General features: G+C 39.5%; 1 protein-coding gene across 1 annotated transcript; it reads left to right on the plus strand.

Annotated features, from left to right (window-relative positions):
- The first annotated feature begins 2,957 nt into the window (after window positions 1-2,957).
- LOC138815194 (transmembrane protein 17) lies at window positions 2,958-9,518 on the plus strand. Its single transcript, XM_070004443.1, has 4 exons — window positions 2,958-3,146; window positions 6,947-7,050; window positions 7,195-7,308; window positions 8,583-9,518. Exons 1-4 carry the CDS (start codon window positions 3,047-3,049, stop codon window positions 8,859-8,861), a joined length of 597 nt encoding a protein of 198 aa, XP_069860544.1. The 5' UTR covers window positions 2,958-3,046; the 3' UTR covers window positions 8,862-9,518.
- Window positions 9,519-17,984: the final 8,466 nt, after the last annotated feature.

The following is a 17,984-nucleotide window of genomic DNA, read 5'->3' on the forward strand; positions in this document are numbered from 1 at the left end:
TCTCAACTATTAGTATCAAATGGAAAGATTTTATATTTTCACTATGCCAAGGAGTAATTTAAATAACTCACTGAATCAGTTTTTTTCACATAATACCAGCTGGGTACTGGTGGCTCACACCTATAATCCTAACTACTCTCAGGAGGCTGAGATATGAGAACCACAGTTTAAAGCCAGCTTAGGCAAGAAAGTCAGTGAGACTCTTATCTCCAATGAGCTACTCAGAAAAGGCCAGACATGACACTGTGGCTCAAGTGGTAGTACACTAGACTTGAGCATAAAGACATTCAGGGGACGTGCCCAAGCCCTGAGTTCAAGCCCTGGCACTGGTAAATATAATAATAATAATAATAATAATAATAATAATAATAATAATAATAATAATAATACCAAACAACTCTGCCTCTTGTTAAAGCAAAATGAGTCATCATGAGCCTCAATTTTTTTCTGAAGATAAATAAGCGAACCATAAATGTAACTAAACCCCAATGTAATACATTAAGCAATTAGCTGAAGGAATAGCAATTATCCTTAACATTAACATTGGTATAAGAACTAAACAGGTTAACTTTGTAGAACTAGATACGAATCTTGCATGGAATGCTCCACATGACTTTAAATACTTTAAGAACAGAAGCCCTTTCTATCATTTTTGAATCCATAAGACACAACTATTTCCCAAGCACATTGCCTTCCTCTTAAATTCTGTCCTTTAACTTATTGTTACATCACCATTGCCTCTTCTTTTCATTAATTTTCTTACTTATGTATTTTTTGTGGTACATAGGTTTGAACTGGGATGAGGTGGGTGTCTCATGCTTGCTTGGCTTACTCCTTTGGCTTGTGTTCTAATACTTAAGCCACATCTCCTGCCTGCTTTTTGCTGGTGATTATGGAGTCTTTGCCTTCTGCCTGGGCTAGCTTTGAACCTCCATCCTCAGATCTCAGCCTCCTGAGTAGACTAGGTGTGAGCCACCAGTGTCCAGCTCTTTGTTCACTGATAGCTAAAAGGTGACTCTTAGTTGCTTTAAACTGCTTATTATTTAATTTTAATTTTTTTTTTACTAGTAATGGGACTTTTTTTTTTTTTTGGCGGCTCAAGGTCTTATGCTTGCTAAACAGCCACTTCACCATTTGAGTGACGCCCCAGCCTTATTTACCTTTGGCTGCTATAATTCAGTGCTGTACAGAGTATACCTTACACAAAGGCTGGGTAAATCCTTGCACTATCCAATAAGCTGTAGGAGTGGTCATTAGGCCTTTTCTTCCCATTGTCCATTCAGTAATCACCTAGCTCTAAGTCTAGGCTAGGTATCAAATGATGAAGTCTACCTCTGACCTCAAAGAGCTTGTATAGTAGTAATAGAGACAGACATGTAATTAGACAGTCATGCAACAGAGAGACTAATTGTGTGCCCAAAGCAACAAGAAGATGTTTGTTCATTACAGAGGAGGACACCTAAGTCAGCTTCAGAAGTGTGCTGAGAACCTTTTTGCAGATGCAGGCCTGAGACCCATCTTGAAATGAGAGACTAAAAAGCCAGCTTTTCCCTAATGTCCCCAACTAGAATTAATTGCTTCTTCATCCATGTTCTTCTATTAGAGCACCATGCAGGGTACCGTACTTACCTGCCTCTGTGTCAGTCACTCTCTCACTGGGCTGAGCTTGGTGAAGAGGAACCACATCCCTAATTAGCCCAGTATAGCACCTGAAAAGCAAGTAGAAGTGTATCCAACATTCGCTGAATTACTTTTAAATTCCAGCCACATATCTATTTCTTCCCATATCTTCCTGATGATATTTATATAATCCTGTGTGGTTTTCCTTTTGACTGTAAAAAGATGATGCCATTTGCTACACAACCATAGAAAGGCTAAAAGGAAAAGGGAAATCACAAGTGCTGGCGGAGCACAAGTAACAGGAATGCTCATGTATGGCTGGAGTTGCTACCTTCACTTTGAAAACCTCTTAGCAGCATCTATTAAAGCTGGCTGTTACAGTAATGGACCCAGTAATTCTACTCCTAAGTATACACTCATACACTCAACATGAATGCATGCATGCTTCACTAAAATATCACCACTTATGGCTACTCCAACCTAGAAAATCCTTATCAACTATAGATGAGGTTAGTGTGTGTGTGTGTGTGTGTGTGTGCGCGCGCGCGCGCGCGCACACACGCACTAGGGCTTGAACTAAAAGCCTCACATTCATGATTAGTTTTTATGCTCAAGATTGGCATTCTATCACTTGTGCCACCCCTCACTTGCAGCTTTTCACTGCTGACCTGGAGATAAGAGTCTCACAGCTTTGTCTCCCCAACCATACATAGCCTCAGATCCAAGTGCCCCGAGGAGCAAGGATTAAAGGTGTGAGCCACTGGCACCTGACATTATTTTAATTTTTGCAAGGTGTTGCAATGTAATCCAAGCTGGCTTGGAGTTCAGTATGCAACCCAAGCTGGCCTTGAATTTAGGATCCTCCTGCCCCTGCCTTCCAAGTGATATTTAATACATTTTCCTTGAAAGATGGAAAATATTGATACAAAGTATTTTAAATCATTCACAATCCTTCCACCTAGAAGTAACTGCCATTGCTATTTTAAATCATCTCCTTCCTTTATTAATCCTCCGCCTCCATAGAAGAGGAGCCGGGGGAGTGGGGTCGCCAACAGTCTTTAAGCTGTGTTTTGGTCTACATTTCCCCCTTTTAAACATGTTGCATCAATGTGCATTCCCACTAATAGTAAACCCCACGCAGTTTATTTTATTATTTTATTTTTAAGACGGTGGGGCCTAGCTCACGCCAGGGGATCGGCCGTTCCGCAGGCTCCAGGCATCGGAGCACCTCTCTGCGGCTCCCGACGGCCCCCCCCCGCCCCCCCCCCCCGCCTCTCCCCTGCCGGCGCGTGCACGCGAACTCGGGGCAGACGCGCGCCCACGGCGTTGCCGTGGTTGCCGTGGAAACCAGCCGAGCGGGCGTCTGTGTGGAAACCGCAGAACCGCCAGCGTCTGCCGGGGGTCGAGGGGGACTGGGGGCTCAGGCATGGAGCTGCCAGACCCTGTGCGCCAGCGCCTGGGAAACTTCAGCCGGACGGTGTTCAGCGACTCCAGCCGGACAGAGCCGGAGCACCATGAGGGTCCCGGTGAGTGGCCCAGGCCCACGCACGGGTTTTGGAACGTTCATGTCGTGCCCGAACCTAAAATGGCGGTTTCGGCCTCAGCCCCGTCTCCGCAGTGCGGAGAACTCGGCCCAAGGAGGGATCTGGAGCCCGGCCTGGGCTGGTTGGGTGCACTGGGCCGGCTCCCTGCCAGCGCAGCGCCGGAGGACGTGCCAGCCTTTCCGCCCCGTGAGGCCCAGCGCTGCCTGCGAGGAGACGCAAATAGCCAACATAAAGAGCGTCCTCTGCAGCGCAGCCATCCGCCCAGGCCTGCCCTGGCTTTGCCGTCCGGGCTGGGAGGCCGCAGGAAGAGTCCCCCGTTCCTGACCTCCCGTCCCCTCCCCAGTGAAACGGCGTCACCCGTTCTGTTCTCCCAGCCAGAACCACGTTTCCCCTGGAGCTGTTTTCCAGCAGAGAAGACCATTTCCTGAGTCACTTTCAACCTCTATCCATATCCAGGGACAGCTGCCATGTATGAGAACCTGCATCCACACTTCCCCTGCCTGCCTTCTTCTCCCAGGTCTAGATACAATTCTTCTCCTAAATCTAGTAACAAAAAAAAAACAGGATTCTACCTTCAGCATGATGACAAGTGATAATACAGTTTGCTCCAAAGCGCCTTTGCCTCCTAAGTCGTCATGATTGCACACTGTCAGCCAAACACATATGATTTTCAATCATTTAATTGTTTTCCTTTCGGAAAAGGTTGGCTGTGAGGAGTTTTGTTTTGTTTTTTAAGTGGACAGAGGAAAAAGTCCCCATTTTTGCTCCTTGATCATTTGCGTATCCTCAGATGTAGGCTTTTTTTCATTATGGATTTAGGATGATGCACCGAGAAAAATGTCAACAATTAGGTTTCTATATTTCTGACTCTTAAAATGAGGCTTTATAGGCACTAAACTCTGATGATTCATGTTGTACAGGGTCAGTACATGTTTACTGAAAAAGCCAGATAATATTTTACATTTCATAGGTTGTACATGGCTACTGCCATAGACAGTACTTGTAGTGCTTGCATGGACATGGCCCTGTACCAGTAAAGCTGTAGCTACAGACACCAAAATATGAATTTCATAGGGTTCGGATATGTCACAAAACATTACTCAATCATCTAACCATGCGAAAACCATGTTTTTAGCTATCAATTCAAGAACATTGTTGGCCAGTAGTTTGCCCAACTACATTGATGTTTTAATTTAAATTATGTACATAGAACTCAACTTGAATTTTTGTGTAATTTGAACCCTCATGCTAGGTAAGTGCTCTATCACTGAACTTCATCCCTAACAGTTTTGGTTGTTGGGGTTTCTCTTTGTGCCAGTCTTGGGACCCGAATTCAAGGACTGGGCACTGTCCCTGAACCTTTTGGCAGAAGACTAACGCTCTACCATTTGAGTCACAGCTCCACTTCTAGCTTTTTAGTGGTTAACTGGAGATAAGAGTCCCATAGACTTTTCCTGCCTGGGCTGGCTTGGAACCTTGATCCTCAGATCTCAGCCTCCCATATAACTAGGATTATAGGGATGAGCCACCCTTACTCAGTTGGGTTTTTATTAACTGTGTTTTGAAAACATGGTCTCACTAAGTTGCCTTAACCTCCTAGGCAAATTTTTGAGTATAATTTCTGCCCCTAAAGTACTACAATGTTTAGTTTAACCAATTTATCATTATTTCCCCACATTTTTTAAAGTAGATTTATTTATACTGCAGTGACAAGTTTATATCATTCTCATATCTACAGCTGACCACAAATTATACCATTATGGATTAAAAACAATTCTAGGATGGTAAGTTGTCTCCAGGTTAAACATTTTAAGAATTCATTGCTTTATCATTGGCAATTTAATAACTTAGTTCAGGAAAAGTAGATGATAATAATCATGAAAGACCATGATTATTTCTTATATTTTAAAATTATTGTGATAGCTAAAAAGACTTAGCTGTAGAAAAAAATTTAAAAATTATCTTCAAGATATATTGTACTCAAATGGGTATATTGAATTGAAACCCCTATGTACAGCTTCTTAAAGATAATTTTAAAATTATTTTTTAAATGTTAAAGTCTTGCTGAGTGCTAGTAGCTCACACCTATAATCCTCACTACTTAGGTGGCTGAGATCTGAGGAATGTAGTTGAAAGCCAGCCAGGGCAGGAAGACTCTTATCTCTAATAAACCACCAGTAAACCACCAGAAAACTGGAAGTGGTCCTGTGGTTCAAAGTGATAGAGTGCATTGAGCAAAAGAGCTCAGGGACAGGCGCCCAGGCCCCAAGACCAACCAAAATAACAACAGCAACAATAATGCTATCAACAACAATGTTAAAGTCTTTGTAAAATCTTACATTTAGAGAATGTTAAAATGTATATCTACTCTTCAGAATTTAGTTGCATTTAGGATGTGTTTTATAGTACTATACCTTTAAAATCTGGTTCTTAATTGAAGGCCCTTAAGTAAAAGCAAAAGGTATTATGTAGTCGGTGTTCAATAATTGGAACTCATCACAATGGCAAAGGTCATGTCCTATGACAGTGTGCTTTCACAAGTTCTGTTTATGTGTATTTAGTATTCACAATGTATAAATCAAGTTATTAGTGATAGGAGGGTCTTCAATCTGATTATGAGAAGGAAAGTGGACTAATACTATTTAGTGTCAACTCTGGATGCCACAGTACTATGGGAGAAATAATTTATAATATCCCTAACCTTTATAAGCAGCCTGTGAGGTAGTCTTAGTGTTCCCATTTCACATATGATGAAGTTAAGGCTCAAAAAGATTAAATAATTTATCGTGGCCAAGTACCATTGGCTCTTTCATGTGACTGTATATCCTTAGTACTGATACCTAAAATCCTTAGTATTAATCCTTGAGAATGAAATGTTAGAGCAAGCCTAGACATACACACTCACCAAACTCTTATTTCCAATTAACTGGCAAAAAAACTAGAAGTAGAGACATGGTTCAAGTGGTAGAGCCAGCTGTCAGAGCAAGAGGTCCTCAGTTCAACCCCCAGTACTGGTACATGTACACGTACACACACACACACACACACAAATATTAATAATATAATTTATCACAAATCTGGCTTCCAGGTTTATTTAGACTCCAAAGCCTACAGTCTTTTCAATGTACCAGCCTGTGTCTTGGTGAGGGAAATATGGGCTTTTTTGTCAGCACTTACATAGTTGAAAGTGGTAAGTACCTGGAGGGAAAAGAAAATTTTTTCTGGGGTTAGAGGATATGATCAAGAAAGAATTATGGAAAGGTATCATTGGATTGGGTACTAAGTAGGACAGGATTTTCTGAAAAAAAGGCTGTGTTTATAATTTTATACAAGGTTTATAGGACATTTTTATAAAACTTTATAAATTTTAAATTTTTTATGAACAATTACTAACCTTTAAAAGATTTGGTTTTATATATTTTATACATTGATTTTATAGGCTCTTTTAAGAAGTCTATGAAGGAGGCAGTTGTTCAACAGGATTCATACTGACATTCCACATTCAGTCTATACCAGTAGTTTGCAAAAAAAAAAAAAAAGTCAGCAGACTGAAATGGACTGAAATGGTAAAATAAGTAATTGAAAAATATGAAGCATAGTTCCAGATAACCAATATTTAAACAAAAAGATATTAGGATGAATATTCTTTTCACTGTTGTTTTTATAAGTGGGCCTGAAATTTTGAGTTTTATCACACCAATATTAGTTATTAATTCTCTGGGAATGAAATATTTATAGGATATCAACCAGAATTAAGACTTTGTTCCCTGGTTCTTCTGTAGATAGTGAAATGGTCTCCAGTTTGGCACTGCAGATGTCACTTTACTTTAACACTTACTTCTTCCCACTTTGGTGGGTGAGCTGCCTTATGATGCTTCACATGAAGGTGAGTCTGTCCTTCTTAACTTCTGCCCTTCCACAACATTGTTACATTGTCAGCAGCAGTTCTTTTTTTTTTTTTCTGTCTGTGCCAGAGTATTACTAGATGTAAAAGTTTACAATCATGGTTTGCTTTTTTTGTTTGTTTTAGTATTCAGTCTTGCCTGATTACTACAAATTCATTGTGATCACTGTTATCATCCTAATCACCTTAATTGAAGCCATCCGGTTGTACCTGGGCTACATGGGCAACCTACAGGAGAAGGTGGGCTCTTCTTCCCTTCCTTTCAATCCAATGCATTAACGCAGTAAGGTTTTTGCTTTTTTGTTTGTTTTTAATTTTGGTTTATTGTAAGGGTGATGTCAGAGGGGTTACAGCTACATAAGTAAGGTAATGAGTATATTTCTTGTCAGACATTGTTATCCCCTCCCTTGTTTTCTCCCTCTCCCTCCCTGCACAACTTTCCTTTCCCCTGCAGTTCAGGTATAAAGCAGTGAGTGTGGTAGAAAGACACAGGCCTGAGTTTAAGGTCTAGCTCCAACTTGACCATTTCTCCCACTGCAGTCTATTTGTTTAATCTCTTGAGCTCAGGTTTCCTCATGTATAAGGAAAATAATATTTATTTCCCAAGTTTGTAGAGATGAAGTAAAATCATTATATAAAGAACCAAAACAGAGTCAGTATACAATAACTGATAATTTTCCCTCTTATCAGTCTTCAAAATATTTGACTAATTCATCATGTCTCTTTGGATCCTTACTGAGAAGTAGAAGGGAAATTATTACATTTTTTTTTAATGCTAGGACCATGTTTTCTGAATCATCATGCTGCCTAGCCATCTATAATTTCTAGAATATTAGAATATTTCTGTAGCTTTCTAGGGTTTAAATTGGCTCCTTACCATATCTTACAGCATTAAAAAAATTTCTTGCCATGTCTTAACCCAACTCTCCAGGCCAGGCTATGTTGATTCCCAATCATACTTGCTTCACATTTGGTTACTTAACCTTCTTCTGTCTTCTTCTGCACCACTTTTAAGAGCCTTTCACCTGCCCTAATACTGTTAGTTCTAGTAACATTTGGTCTGTACCTCTAAATGGTGCATTTAATTATTTACTAAAGTATGCTGTTCTAGGACTGTTTTCCCATTTACTTTTTTTTTTTTGTCAGTTGTGGGGCTTGAACTCTGGGCCTGGGCACTGTCCCTCAGCTCTTCAGCTCAAGCCGAGCGCTCTACCACTTGAGTCACAGGCACTGCTTCTGGTTTTCTGGTGATTAATTGGAGATAAGTCTCATGGACTTTCCTGCCCGGGCTGGCTTTAAACCGCCATCCTCAGATCTCAGCCTCCTGAGTAGCTAGGATTTACTTTTCTTGTCTAGACTAAGGCCTTTAAGGGAAATAATTGTGTCATATTCCTTTTGGTTTACTCCTAAAACCTATAATATAGATCCATAGTAGTACTAGGTACTTGTTTGTGTATATAAACAAAAAAACTACATTTTACTGATCTTACTCTCCTTATGTGTTATCACTGCAGGTTCCCGAGTTGGCTGGCTTTTGGCTTTTGAGCCTTCTACTACAGCTGCCTTTAATTCTATTCTTGCTCTTAAATGAAGGCCTAACAAATCTGCCCTTGGAAAAAGCAATACATATCATCTTCACTATCTTCCTTACTTTCCAAGTTATTTCTGCATTTCTTACCTTGAGGAAAATGGTCAATCAGTTGGCAGTTCGTTTCCATCTCCAGGACTTTGACCAGCTCTCTGCAAACAGGGGAGACATGAGAAGGATAAGGTCATGTGTAGAAGAGATATGATTCAATGCCCTTGGGTGAAAATCTGAAAGATGATTGTAGAAGACTGCAAGAGCTAGGAAAACATCAGGGATCCAGTGTAAGAAAAGAGACAAAGCAATTATTTTGAGATTATGCTTTCTAGCTCTGAAATTCCCAGGTTGCACAATGGTAAGGCTTCATATGGCTTGTGAAAGGTGTGAAGTATTCCTAAAACCTAGCTATTGTCCGCCTGATCTTGAATCTGCTTTTTGATATTGTCAACTTTTTCAGGTGTGTAAAAGTTGCAGCTTACTTGTTTTACTGTACTGTACTGAGTTAGAATCTGTAACTAGACATGTATGTATTTCTTTTAAACTTGTCGGTTATCCATATCTTGGCTGTACACCTGACCAAGTTTCTTGAAGCACACAGAAATGCTTCCTAGTCCATATGCATGTGTATTAGACTGTTTGAAAACTAAAAGACCAAATTTTCATGTCTGCTTGGGTTAGGTTCTAACCCAAGTCTTGGCTGTTATACTGAAGAAAAGAAGACCAGGTGGATGTTCATAGTATTATCTTGCCTTAGAATTGTAACTTTCATAAAATCAAGTTCAGTATTTGTGATGGTGGTGATGTGCAAAATTTTTTGACAATAAAGTATAAGCTATTTATGTTTAAAAAAATCAGCCACAAGCCATTTTTGTCTTGTGTAATCCTTTTGGCTATGGATTTCTATTAAAGCAATTCAAGAGAAGAGAAAAAAATATATTAGAGATGCTTCTCTAATATTTGTAGTAGGCAATTAGTCAGCACATTAAATAGACCCTTGTGATCTCATCTACTAGGTCACTGTTCTCTGAAGAAGTGCAACATACCTACTAAATTCACATGAGGCTGATTTGAAAACCCAGGTACCTATTAAGACACACAGCTAACATGGCCAAAGGGACTCTACCCCTCCTCCAAAATGAGATGTTCCCTTGTAAATAAAGGAACCTATTTAAGGAAATGTGGTTGAGAACAAAGTTGCTTGGCTATATCTGAACATTATTTTGAAACAATTATTGGATTATCTTTAGGGACATATTTTTCTCTAGGGTATTCTTTCCTATAGGTACATAGATATTTTTTAAGTAATGTATTTTACTGAGGGAATAGTTGCAGCAACATTACAAATCTTTCCCTCCAATTTTCTCTTTCTGAAATTCATGCTCACCTTACTTGGATGGGGGTAAGGTTTATGTGCGTGTGCGCACGTGTGTGTGTGTGTGTGTGTGTGTGTGTGTGTGTGTGTGTGTGTGTATGTATGCAGAGAAGCAGAGCTAGAACTCAGGGTGTTCTACCACTTGAACCATGTATCCAGACATAGTCATTATCTAAAACTCTCACTTTCCAGTCACACCTGTCCTAACTGTTGTGTTCACTTAATTATTTCTGCTTATTTTTTTATGTAATTTATTTTTTTGCCAGTCCTGGGGCTTGCACTTTGGGCCTGGTCAATGTCCCTAAGCTTCTTTTTTTGCTCAAGGCTAGCACTCTACCACTTGAGCTGCAGCTCCACTTCTGGCTTTTTCTATATGTATGGTACTAGGGAATCAAAGCCAGGGCTCATGCGTGCTAGGCAAGCACTCTACCACTGAGCCACCTTCCCAGCCCAGCCCTGTTCTTATTGTTATATATAAAGTTCAATTAAAAATTTTCTCCCACCTTGCTGGGCACCGGTGGCTCATGCCTGTAATCCTAGCTACTCAGGAAGCTAAGATCTGAAGATAATGGCTCAGAAAAGTCTGTGAAACTCTTATCTCCCGTAAACCACCAGAAAACTGGAAATGGCGTTGTGGCTCAAGTGGTAGAGTGCTAGCCATGAGCTAAAGAGCTGAGGGACAACACTCAGACCCAGAGTTCAAGCCCTATGACTGAAAAAAAAAAAATTCCCACCTCACCTATGCAGTGGATAATTAATCTTTCCCTAAATCAAAGCAATCACTTGGTATACTATAATAATTTGAAATTCAAAACAGATCTCTCTTTAAATATTTTCCTGAAACTTACTGTTTTCTCTTATTTTTCAGATAGAAATAGGTAGGTGGCCCTATAAGAAAATATAAAGGAAAATTAAATCTACAAGGCAGATAAAGGGATGAAGAAAGATGAATTGTACTTCAATGTTTTTCCCAGAATTTTGTTTCAAACCTGAGGCTTTTCTAGCCTCAAGTTTAAAATATAGAATTAAGAAGATAATAACTAAAATTAATATATTAGTCATAATCATAAATTTTTTAAGATGATAAATTTTTGAGGAAATTTATTTCCTTTATAATAAAAAAGTTCAGGTAATTTTGCCATAATAAACACATGACTTAAAATACATGTATAGTAAAGCAGAAAAGGAAGAAACTAAGAATATAAATTAATATCATGACCAAGTCATTTTTCTCTAAACAATAACCATGAATTTTTTGTAGTAGGCTGAAACAGTATTTTCTGTTTCAGTCTCCAAGTAACTGGGATTACAGGTGTGATATACTATCCCTGACCCCTATACTTTTAAAAAGATAGTTGTTGTGGTGGTGGCATACACCTACAATTCAAGTACTCAGGAGGCAGAGGCAGGAAAATCATGAGTTCAATGCCAGCCTGGGCTAGCTTATCAAAAAGCAAAACAGAACTAAAAAGGTATCAGCCTGGCACTGGTGGTTCACGCCTGTAATCCAACTCAAAAGGCTGAAATCTGAGGATCAAGGTTCAAAAACAGCTTGGGCAGGAAAGTGGGTGAGACTATTATATCTCCAATTAGCCACCAAGAAAAAAAAGGCTAGAAGTTGTACTGTGGCTCAAGTGGGAGAGCACTAACCCTGAGCAAAAAAGCTCAGGGGTAGTGCCCAGACCCTGAATTTAAAGCCCCAGAACTGGCACACGCGCACACACACACACACACATACACACACACACACACACACACACACACACACACGATATAAAAATAGAGTTGAAATAATAAGCAAAATTCTATGCCCTACTTTTTGGAAAATATATTTTCCTATGTTTTACATAGTCATATAACCATTATCTTAAATGTTTGCATAGCAAGAAAATGTACCATAAGTTATGTAACTCCTTTTGTTATGTAACTCTTGGATATCTCTGTTGCTTCTTCATGTACACATATATCCCTGCAATGAACATCTTGTGCACATTGTTTTTACATCTCTTAAATATATAAGCCAGATTTGCAGAAATGAAGTTTCTAAGCCATAATATAGGAACATATTTAAGGACTCTTGATGGATATTATCAAATTTTAATGCCTTCTTTTTGCCATTCACTGTCCACAACTCTAAAAATAGTACAAGGAAAAATTTTGACAAGGACAGTCTTAGGAACTTGAGTTTCATGTTTCTCTTTGTATTGCTGAGTGCCACCACACGAATACTGAGTGTCCTGGGAGAAAAAAAAATTAAAGCTATGAAAAGAGAAGTGCAAACAAGGAAAAAAAAGATTTTTGAATTAAGGAGAAACTGATAAGGGACAGGAAAGGGATTAGGCAAGCTGGTCACAGTCAGCGACAGTGAGATGTGACAATAAAAACTGGGTCATTGAGTTGGGACAGCCCTAGGACATAAAAAGACTGAAATGAAGTAAAGCTCTGGATTACTTTGTTCTTGAATATTGAATTTTTTCAGAAGCATAGAGCATGAAATATTATTGTGATAAGCCTAGATTGGAAACACAGCCAAGAAAAAAAGAGCTCTTTAAGGGATGGTTTCAATCGTGCTGAAGGAATAATTTGGTTTGGTCTTAAAACGGCTCAAAAAGTAAATTGACATAAAGCTTTTGCATAGCAAAATAGGTGTAGAGACAGGAAACAATGAGGAAGTAGAATAGTTTACCTGTACATTTATTAACATGCAAAGTATTAGATTTTGGTCAAAGGAAATGTTTGTGAGATGTAACTGCTGTATTTTGTATGTTCAACTAATATCAGTTTATTATAAGTATATATATTTTAGTTTTAAGAGACTTCAATTTCAGGATTGTAAGCCAATAAGCATTATTTAGATATTGTAAGCATTATTTAAAATACACACTCATATTTTTAAACACTCAGGCCTTAGAAATATATGTTTAAATATAACTTAAGCCACTAAGTTTTCTTCTGGGCCAGTACTAAGGACTTGAACTCAGGGTCTTGTTTTCTCATTTGGCTTTTTCCCCTTAAGACTAGGACTCTACCACTTGAACCACAGCTCCAGTTCCACTTTTTTGGTAATTAATTGGAGATAAGAGTTTCGTGGACTTTCCTGCCCCAGCTGGCTTCTGACTTCAATCTTCAGATTTCAACCTTCTGAATAACTAAGATTACAGGCATGCGTCACCAGTGCGTGGACTGCCACAAGGCTTAATATTTGGTGCATAGATTTGTATCTTCTTGAAAATGAGCACAAGTATTGGTATGTAATGTTGAACCAAAATCACAAAATGACAGGATACACATCGCAGAAGATAGCATGGATCATATATTATGTGAAAGCCCAAAGACATTTGGAAATGTATCTTGGCAACATGATCAAGCTATACAACCCACAACTGAACACCTTTGTCTGGAGGGTCTTTTCTCTGAATGATGTATGCAGTCACATAGTTCGTGTCTCAGCTGAGCATCCTGCATTGTGGTATAGACTAGGTGTTTTCCCTTCAGCAACATTAAAAATGAAGGCCTTTAAAAACAACAATCAACCAAGAATGGCCTTGTCTTTAATTTTTCAAAACCTTAATAGCACCATATTTGCCAAATAGGAAAGTGGTATTATCAATTCATCACTAATGGTTTTTAGTTCCTGAGTTTGCGTTATTTATAGTTTAATTGAAAACACATCAGAGACACTGCTTGATAGTCAAGCCACAAAGAGAATAATACTTAATATTCAAGTTATATACACATTTAATAATGCTTTTATAAATGCTTGATTTATTATTGTCTAGAAATACTAAAATGACCACTAGAGAGACATAGAAGTTTAGGAATAGAAAGGCAACAAAAGTAGTAAAAGAAAAAAAAAGGGGAGTGTCCCATGAGCTATTGTCATTATTTATTTTAATCCAATATCATGTTTATGTATGTAAAGACAGAACCAGCATACTACAAAGACTGGGTAAAACTTTGGGGTGCAGTTCCACTGCCCCTCAGCATTGAGCAGTATTTTCAGTCATTTCATGTTGATCCAAGTAGACTGGCAGTTACAGAAATGTGGGTTGCTTCACTTTTTAATGGAATTACCCTTTGTAGACTAATTAAAAGGATTGTGCTTTACTATAGTAGGTCCTTGTGAAATGTTGTTTTCATTGCAATCCTATTTACCCCCTTGAAGTTACTAGAAGAAGAAGAAACTTCTGAGAAATGCAGCTCTATCATTATGCAAACATCATACAAACTAAGACAGTGACAGTATATAATCTTGGGTAATATAATCTTAGAGAACCATATTCTTATAGACAATTTTTCATTGACTGAAATGTCATTATTCAGTGCATGACTGTAATTGTGTCATTAATGTTATAATGATAATGCCATTTTCCATTTTGAAAATGAGGAAAACTGAGTCTCAGAGAGGTTGAATAAGTTAACCAAGATCACACAACTAATGACCGGCAGAATTCAGATTCAAATAGACCCTCCAAGGCCTTCCTATGTAGTTCTGTTCTACAAGTTAATTGAGGTCCCATGGCTTGCAGGCACAGGAGATTCTAGGATGAGAAAGATGCTGTTCATATGTAGTCCAAGACTTGGAGTGCAGGAGGGAAATAAGGGCCTTGGTGTGGGGCTGAGCCGCCCTGAACCACACTCTGTCCCATTTCAAGTGCCAAGAGGTACAGAGCAGAAGGCCAGTGCTGGAGTCAGGAAGCAACCCGGCTTCTAACCCTCTCCCTCCCTTTGGAATAAAACTGAAAGCTCATTTTCATAAAGCAAAATTCCTGGCATTGCAAATTGATCAAGTACAAGCTGAGACAGAGACAAAGAAAACAAGGGACCCTCATGAGGACATCAGAAAAGGGTTCTTGAGGGAGACTATTTGGCTCTTTGTGACACTTAGGGTGTTCCCATATACTTCTGTTTCTCTGGTAAAGGACCTAGTTGGGGGGGGGAGAGAGAGAGAGAGAGAGAGAGAGAGAGAGAGAGAGAGAGAGAGAGAGCTGTCCATAAGCTCAAGGATAGCACTCTACCACTTCAGGTATAGCTCCAATCTGGCTTGTTGGTGACAAATTGGAGATGAGTCAGACTTTCCTGCCTGAACTTTGAACCTTGCCCTCTGAGTAGCTAGGATTATAAGTATGAGCTAGTGACATATGACTTACTTTCAATTTTTGATTTTTGTTTTCTTCATAAAGAGGCACTGTGGCTCAAGTGGTAGATTGATAGCCTTGAGCAAAAGAAGCTCAGGGACATGACCCAGGTCCTGAGGTCAAGCCCCAGGATGGGGGGGGGGGAGAGAGGGAGAGAGAGAGAGAAAGAGAGAGAGAGAGAGAGAGAGGCATAAGTGCACTTCAGGTATTACATGACTCCTTATCACACAAAATTTTGGTAATACCTAAGGCATGTCAAATGTATCTTGAAAACTTCTGCCTGCTGTTATAAAAACAGTTCCTAAGACCCCTGTAAGCGCCTGCCTTTCTTGCAGGAGCCAAGTATTTCTTCCTTTTGCAAACAAGCCCAAATTAGTGTCTGAAAAATGAAAAAGACAACAAAAATACATGAGAGACTAACAAGCCTCTCATGAAATAACCCTCTCTTTGCTGCAGCCAGGCCATCACGGGTCCACATTGATCTTCACCGAAGCAAACCTAAATGTGGCTAATAACACAAGCAATATCAAGAGCAGATCTGACTGCACACATGCCAGTAAGAGATTTTCCTGATTTCGGTAGTGAAAACTCCACCTTTTACTCCATTCATAGCCAAAAGCAAAGACAGGCAAGCGGAAAATATGCTGGAAACACTGTTGGGACTCTCCAACAAAAACATTCCTTCCCTTGTCATTTTAACTCTTTGAGGCATGCATGCTTTGGAGCTGTCTGAGCTACTGGGCCACTCAGGGACACCTTTGCCATTTCATATGGGGAGGTGGGACAGGGTTCTGTGGGATTTGTGCTGCCGACCTTGAGTCCTCTAGTAAAAGTGTCTATGAAAGTCACCATCATTTTTTAATTCCTAGTTTGAGTATACTCTCTGGACAAATAGCCCATGTTTCTCCCATATGTCGAAGCTAGATCTAAAACACAACTGGACATGATAATTTATACAGAGCTTTATGCATTTACACACACACTGGCTAAAGGAGCACACACTAGGGGAGGGGGAACTCAAAGGCATAACTCTTCTGAACATCTAAAGTACTATTTCTCAAAATAAATTCCAGGAAATGGAAACATGAGGAGGGGAGAATGAGTTGTTGGAATGGGGAAGGGGGGAGAGGGAAGAAATAGGGAAAGTAAAAGAAGGGGTGATATTGTCCAAGAAGCATTATACTTATTACCTGACTTGCAGAATTGTAACCCGTGTACAACTCCTTAATAATAACAATTTAAAAAGAAAAGAGTACATTGTATTACTGACAAAGAGAAATCCAAGTGCCCCAATAGGGTATTCCAGTGTGCGTGTGTATGTGTTCTGTTTTACTGTTTAAGAATCTGGCCTCTGAGAAGAAAAGTTATGCTAAGACTGAAGTAGTTTATTTAATTCTACTCCAATATACGAAGCAAACAAAGTAGAATGAAAGAGTTATTGCCCACAGGGGCTGGGTATAATTTTTTATATGTCCAGCCTCTTTTGTAGGTTGGACACTGTGCCTTTTGTTGTTGTTGCTGTTGTTGTTATTGTTGATCCCTGGACTCAGAATACAGTTGCTGAGCTCCTTGTTACCGTGCAGAGGAAACCAAGCTTGTTGGGAGAATCTCCTAGCTGGGTCCTGAACATTTGAACCACAGGGTTGGAATGAGTCAGAATTCTTCCTTACTAGTTGCTTTCAGTATAGTCCTAAATTCCATTAGTTTTCTTTTTTCTTGGTCCAAAATTCTCATCCTTTATTTAAAAAAAAAAGTCCATATGTTGATTGCTTGTGATAAATTATCTAGAATAAATAATCTATTCCTCCACTCCACAAGGCCAGAATTCAGATCATGGTTTTTATTTTCCATTCATCCTCTTTCTATGGAACTAATTTTAATAAATGCAAGTAGCATGGCATTTGGGTCATACTCTTCCACTGCAGCCTTTTCTAAACTATCATCTTGGTCGCTTTCAACTCACTTAGGAAGACAAAAATCATACTATCACAGGCTCAGGAAGAGGAAAAGAAGGCCACATTGAGTTTGCACAAGCATAAAACTCGAGCCCAGGCCTGACAACTGGCCACACACAACTTAACTTTCCCCTGGTTCCTCTTCTTTAACTTTCACCTAGAGACATAGCCTTGAAATAAACTGATACCACAACCAGTATCCCAACTACATACCACTCTCTATTTCATAGTAACTCAGGTAAGGGCCTACACAAGGTTTGTTTTTAGTTTTTGTCTCTTCTTTCTCCATAAAAGATATATTCCTGACAGGTACACATCTATAATCCTCATGTCTATAATCCTAGCTACTCAGGAGGCTGAGCTCTGAGGATCATGATTTGAAGCCAGCCCAGGCAGGAAAGTTTGTGAGTCTCTTATCTCAATTAACTGCCAAAAAAACTGAAAGTGCTAGAGCCCTGGCCTTGAGTAAAAAAGCTCAGGGTAATGCCTAGCCCTGAATTCAAGATCCAGGACTAGCACCAAAAACAACAAAACCAGACAGGGGAAGGGGGGGTGGAAATTCTTCACTTTCCTCTTTCATAGGTATTATTAAGATCAAAGGAGGTCTGTAAAAGAGCCCCAAGAAAGGTCCGCGTATGTAAGTGAAATGAGTCCCTTCCCATAGCTTAGCATGCTCCCTTCCTAGGCAACACTAGGCCCATTTAGTAAAGGCAGTAAATAATCAGCCTTCAATCCCCTTTACCTTGGGATGGCACTTTTCTGGGGCAGCTAGCACAATATAAGGTAACAAGAGCTCCTTAGAGTGACCTTCAGGTCTGGGCAGTTGCAGGACCCCTTATCTACTATTTGGACAGTAGCCATAAGTC

The sequence above is a fragment of the Dipodomys merriami genome, unplaced genomic scaffold (genome assembly GCF_024711535.1).
Source record: "Dipodomys merriami isolate MVZ:Mamm:240054 unplaced genomic scaffold, mDipMer1.0.p SCAF_63, whole genome shotgun sequence".
NCBI classification, from domain to species: domain Eukaryota; kingdom Metazoa; phylum Chordata; class Mammalia; order Rodentia; family Heteromyidae; genus Dipodomys; species Dipodomys merriami.

Coding starts and splice junctions, on each gene's coding strand:
- LOC138815194 (XM_070004443.1), top strand. CDS start 3,047: ATGGAGCTGCCAGACCCTGTGCGCCAGCGCCTGGGAAACTTCAGCCGG. Junction 3,147..6,946: donor GGAGCACCATGAGGGTCCCG/GTGAGTGGCCCA, acceptor GTTCTTCTGTAG/ATAGTGAAATGGTCTCCAGT. Junction 7,051..7,194: donor TTATGATGCTTCACATGAAG/GTGAGTCTGTCC, acceptor TGTTTGTTTTAG/TATTCAGTCTTGCCTGATTA.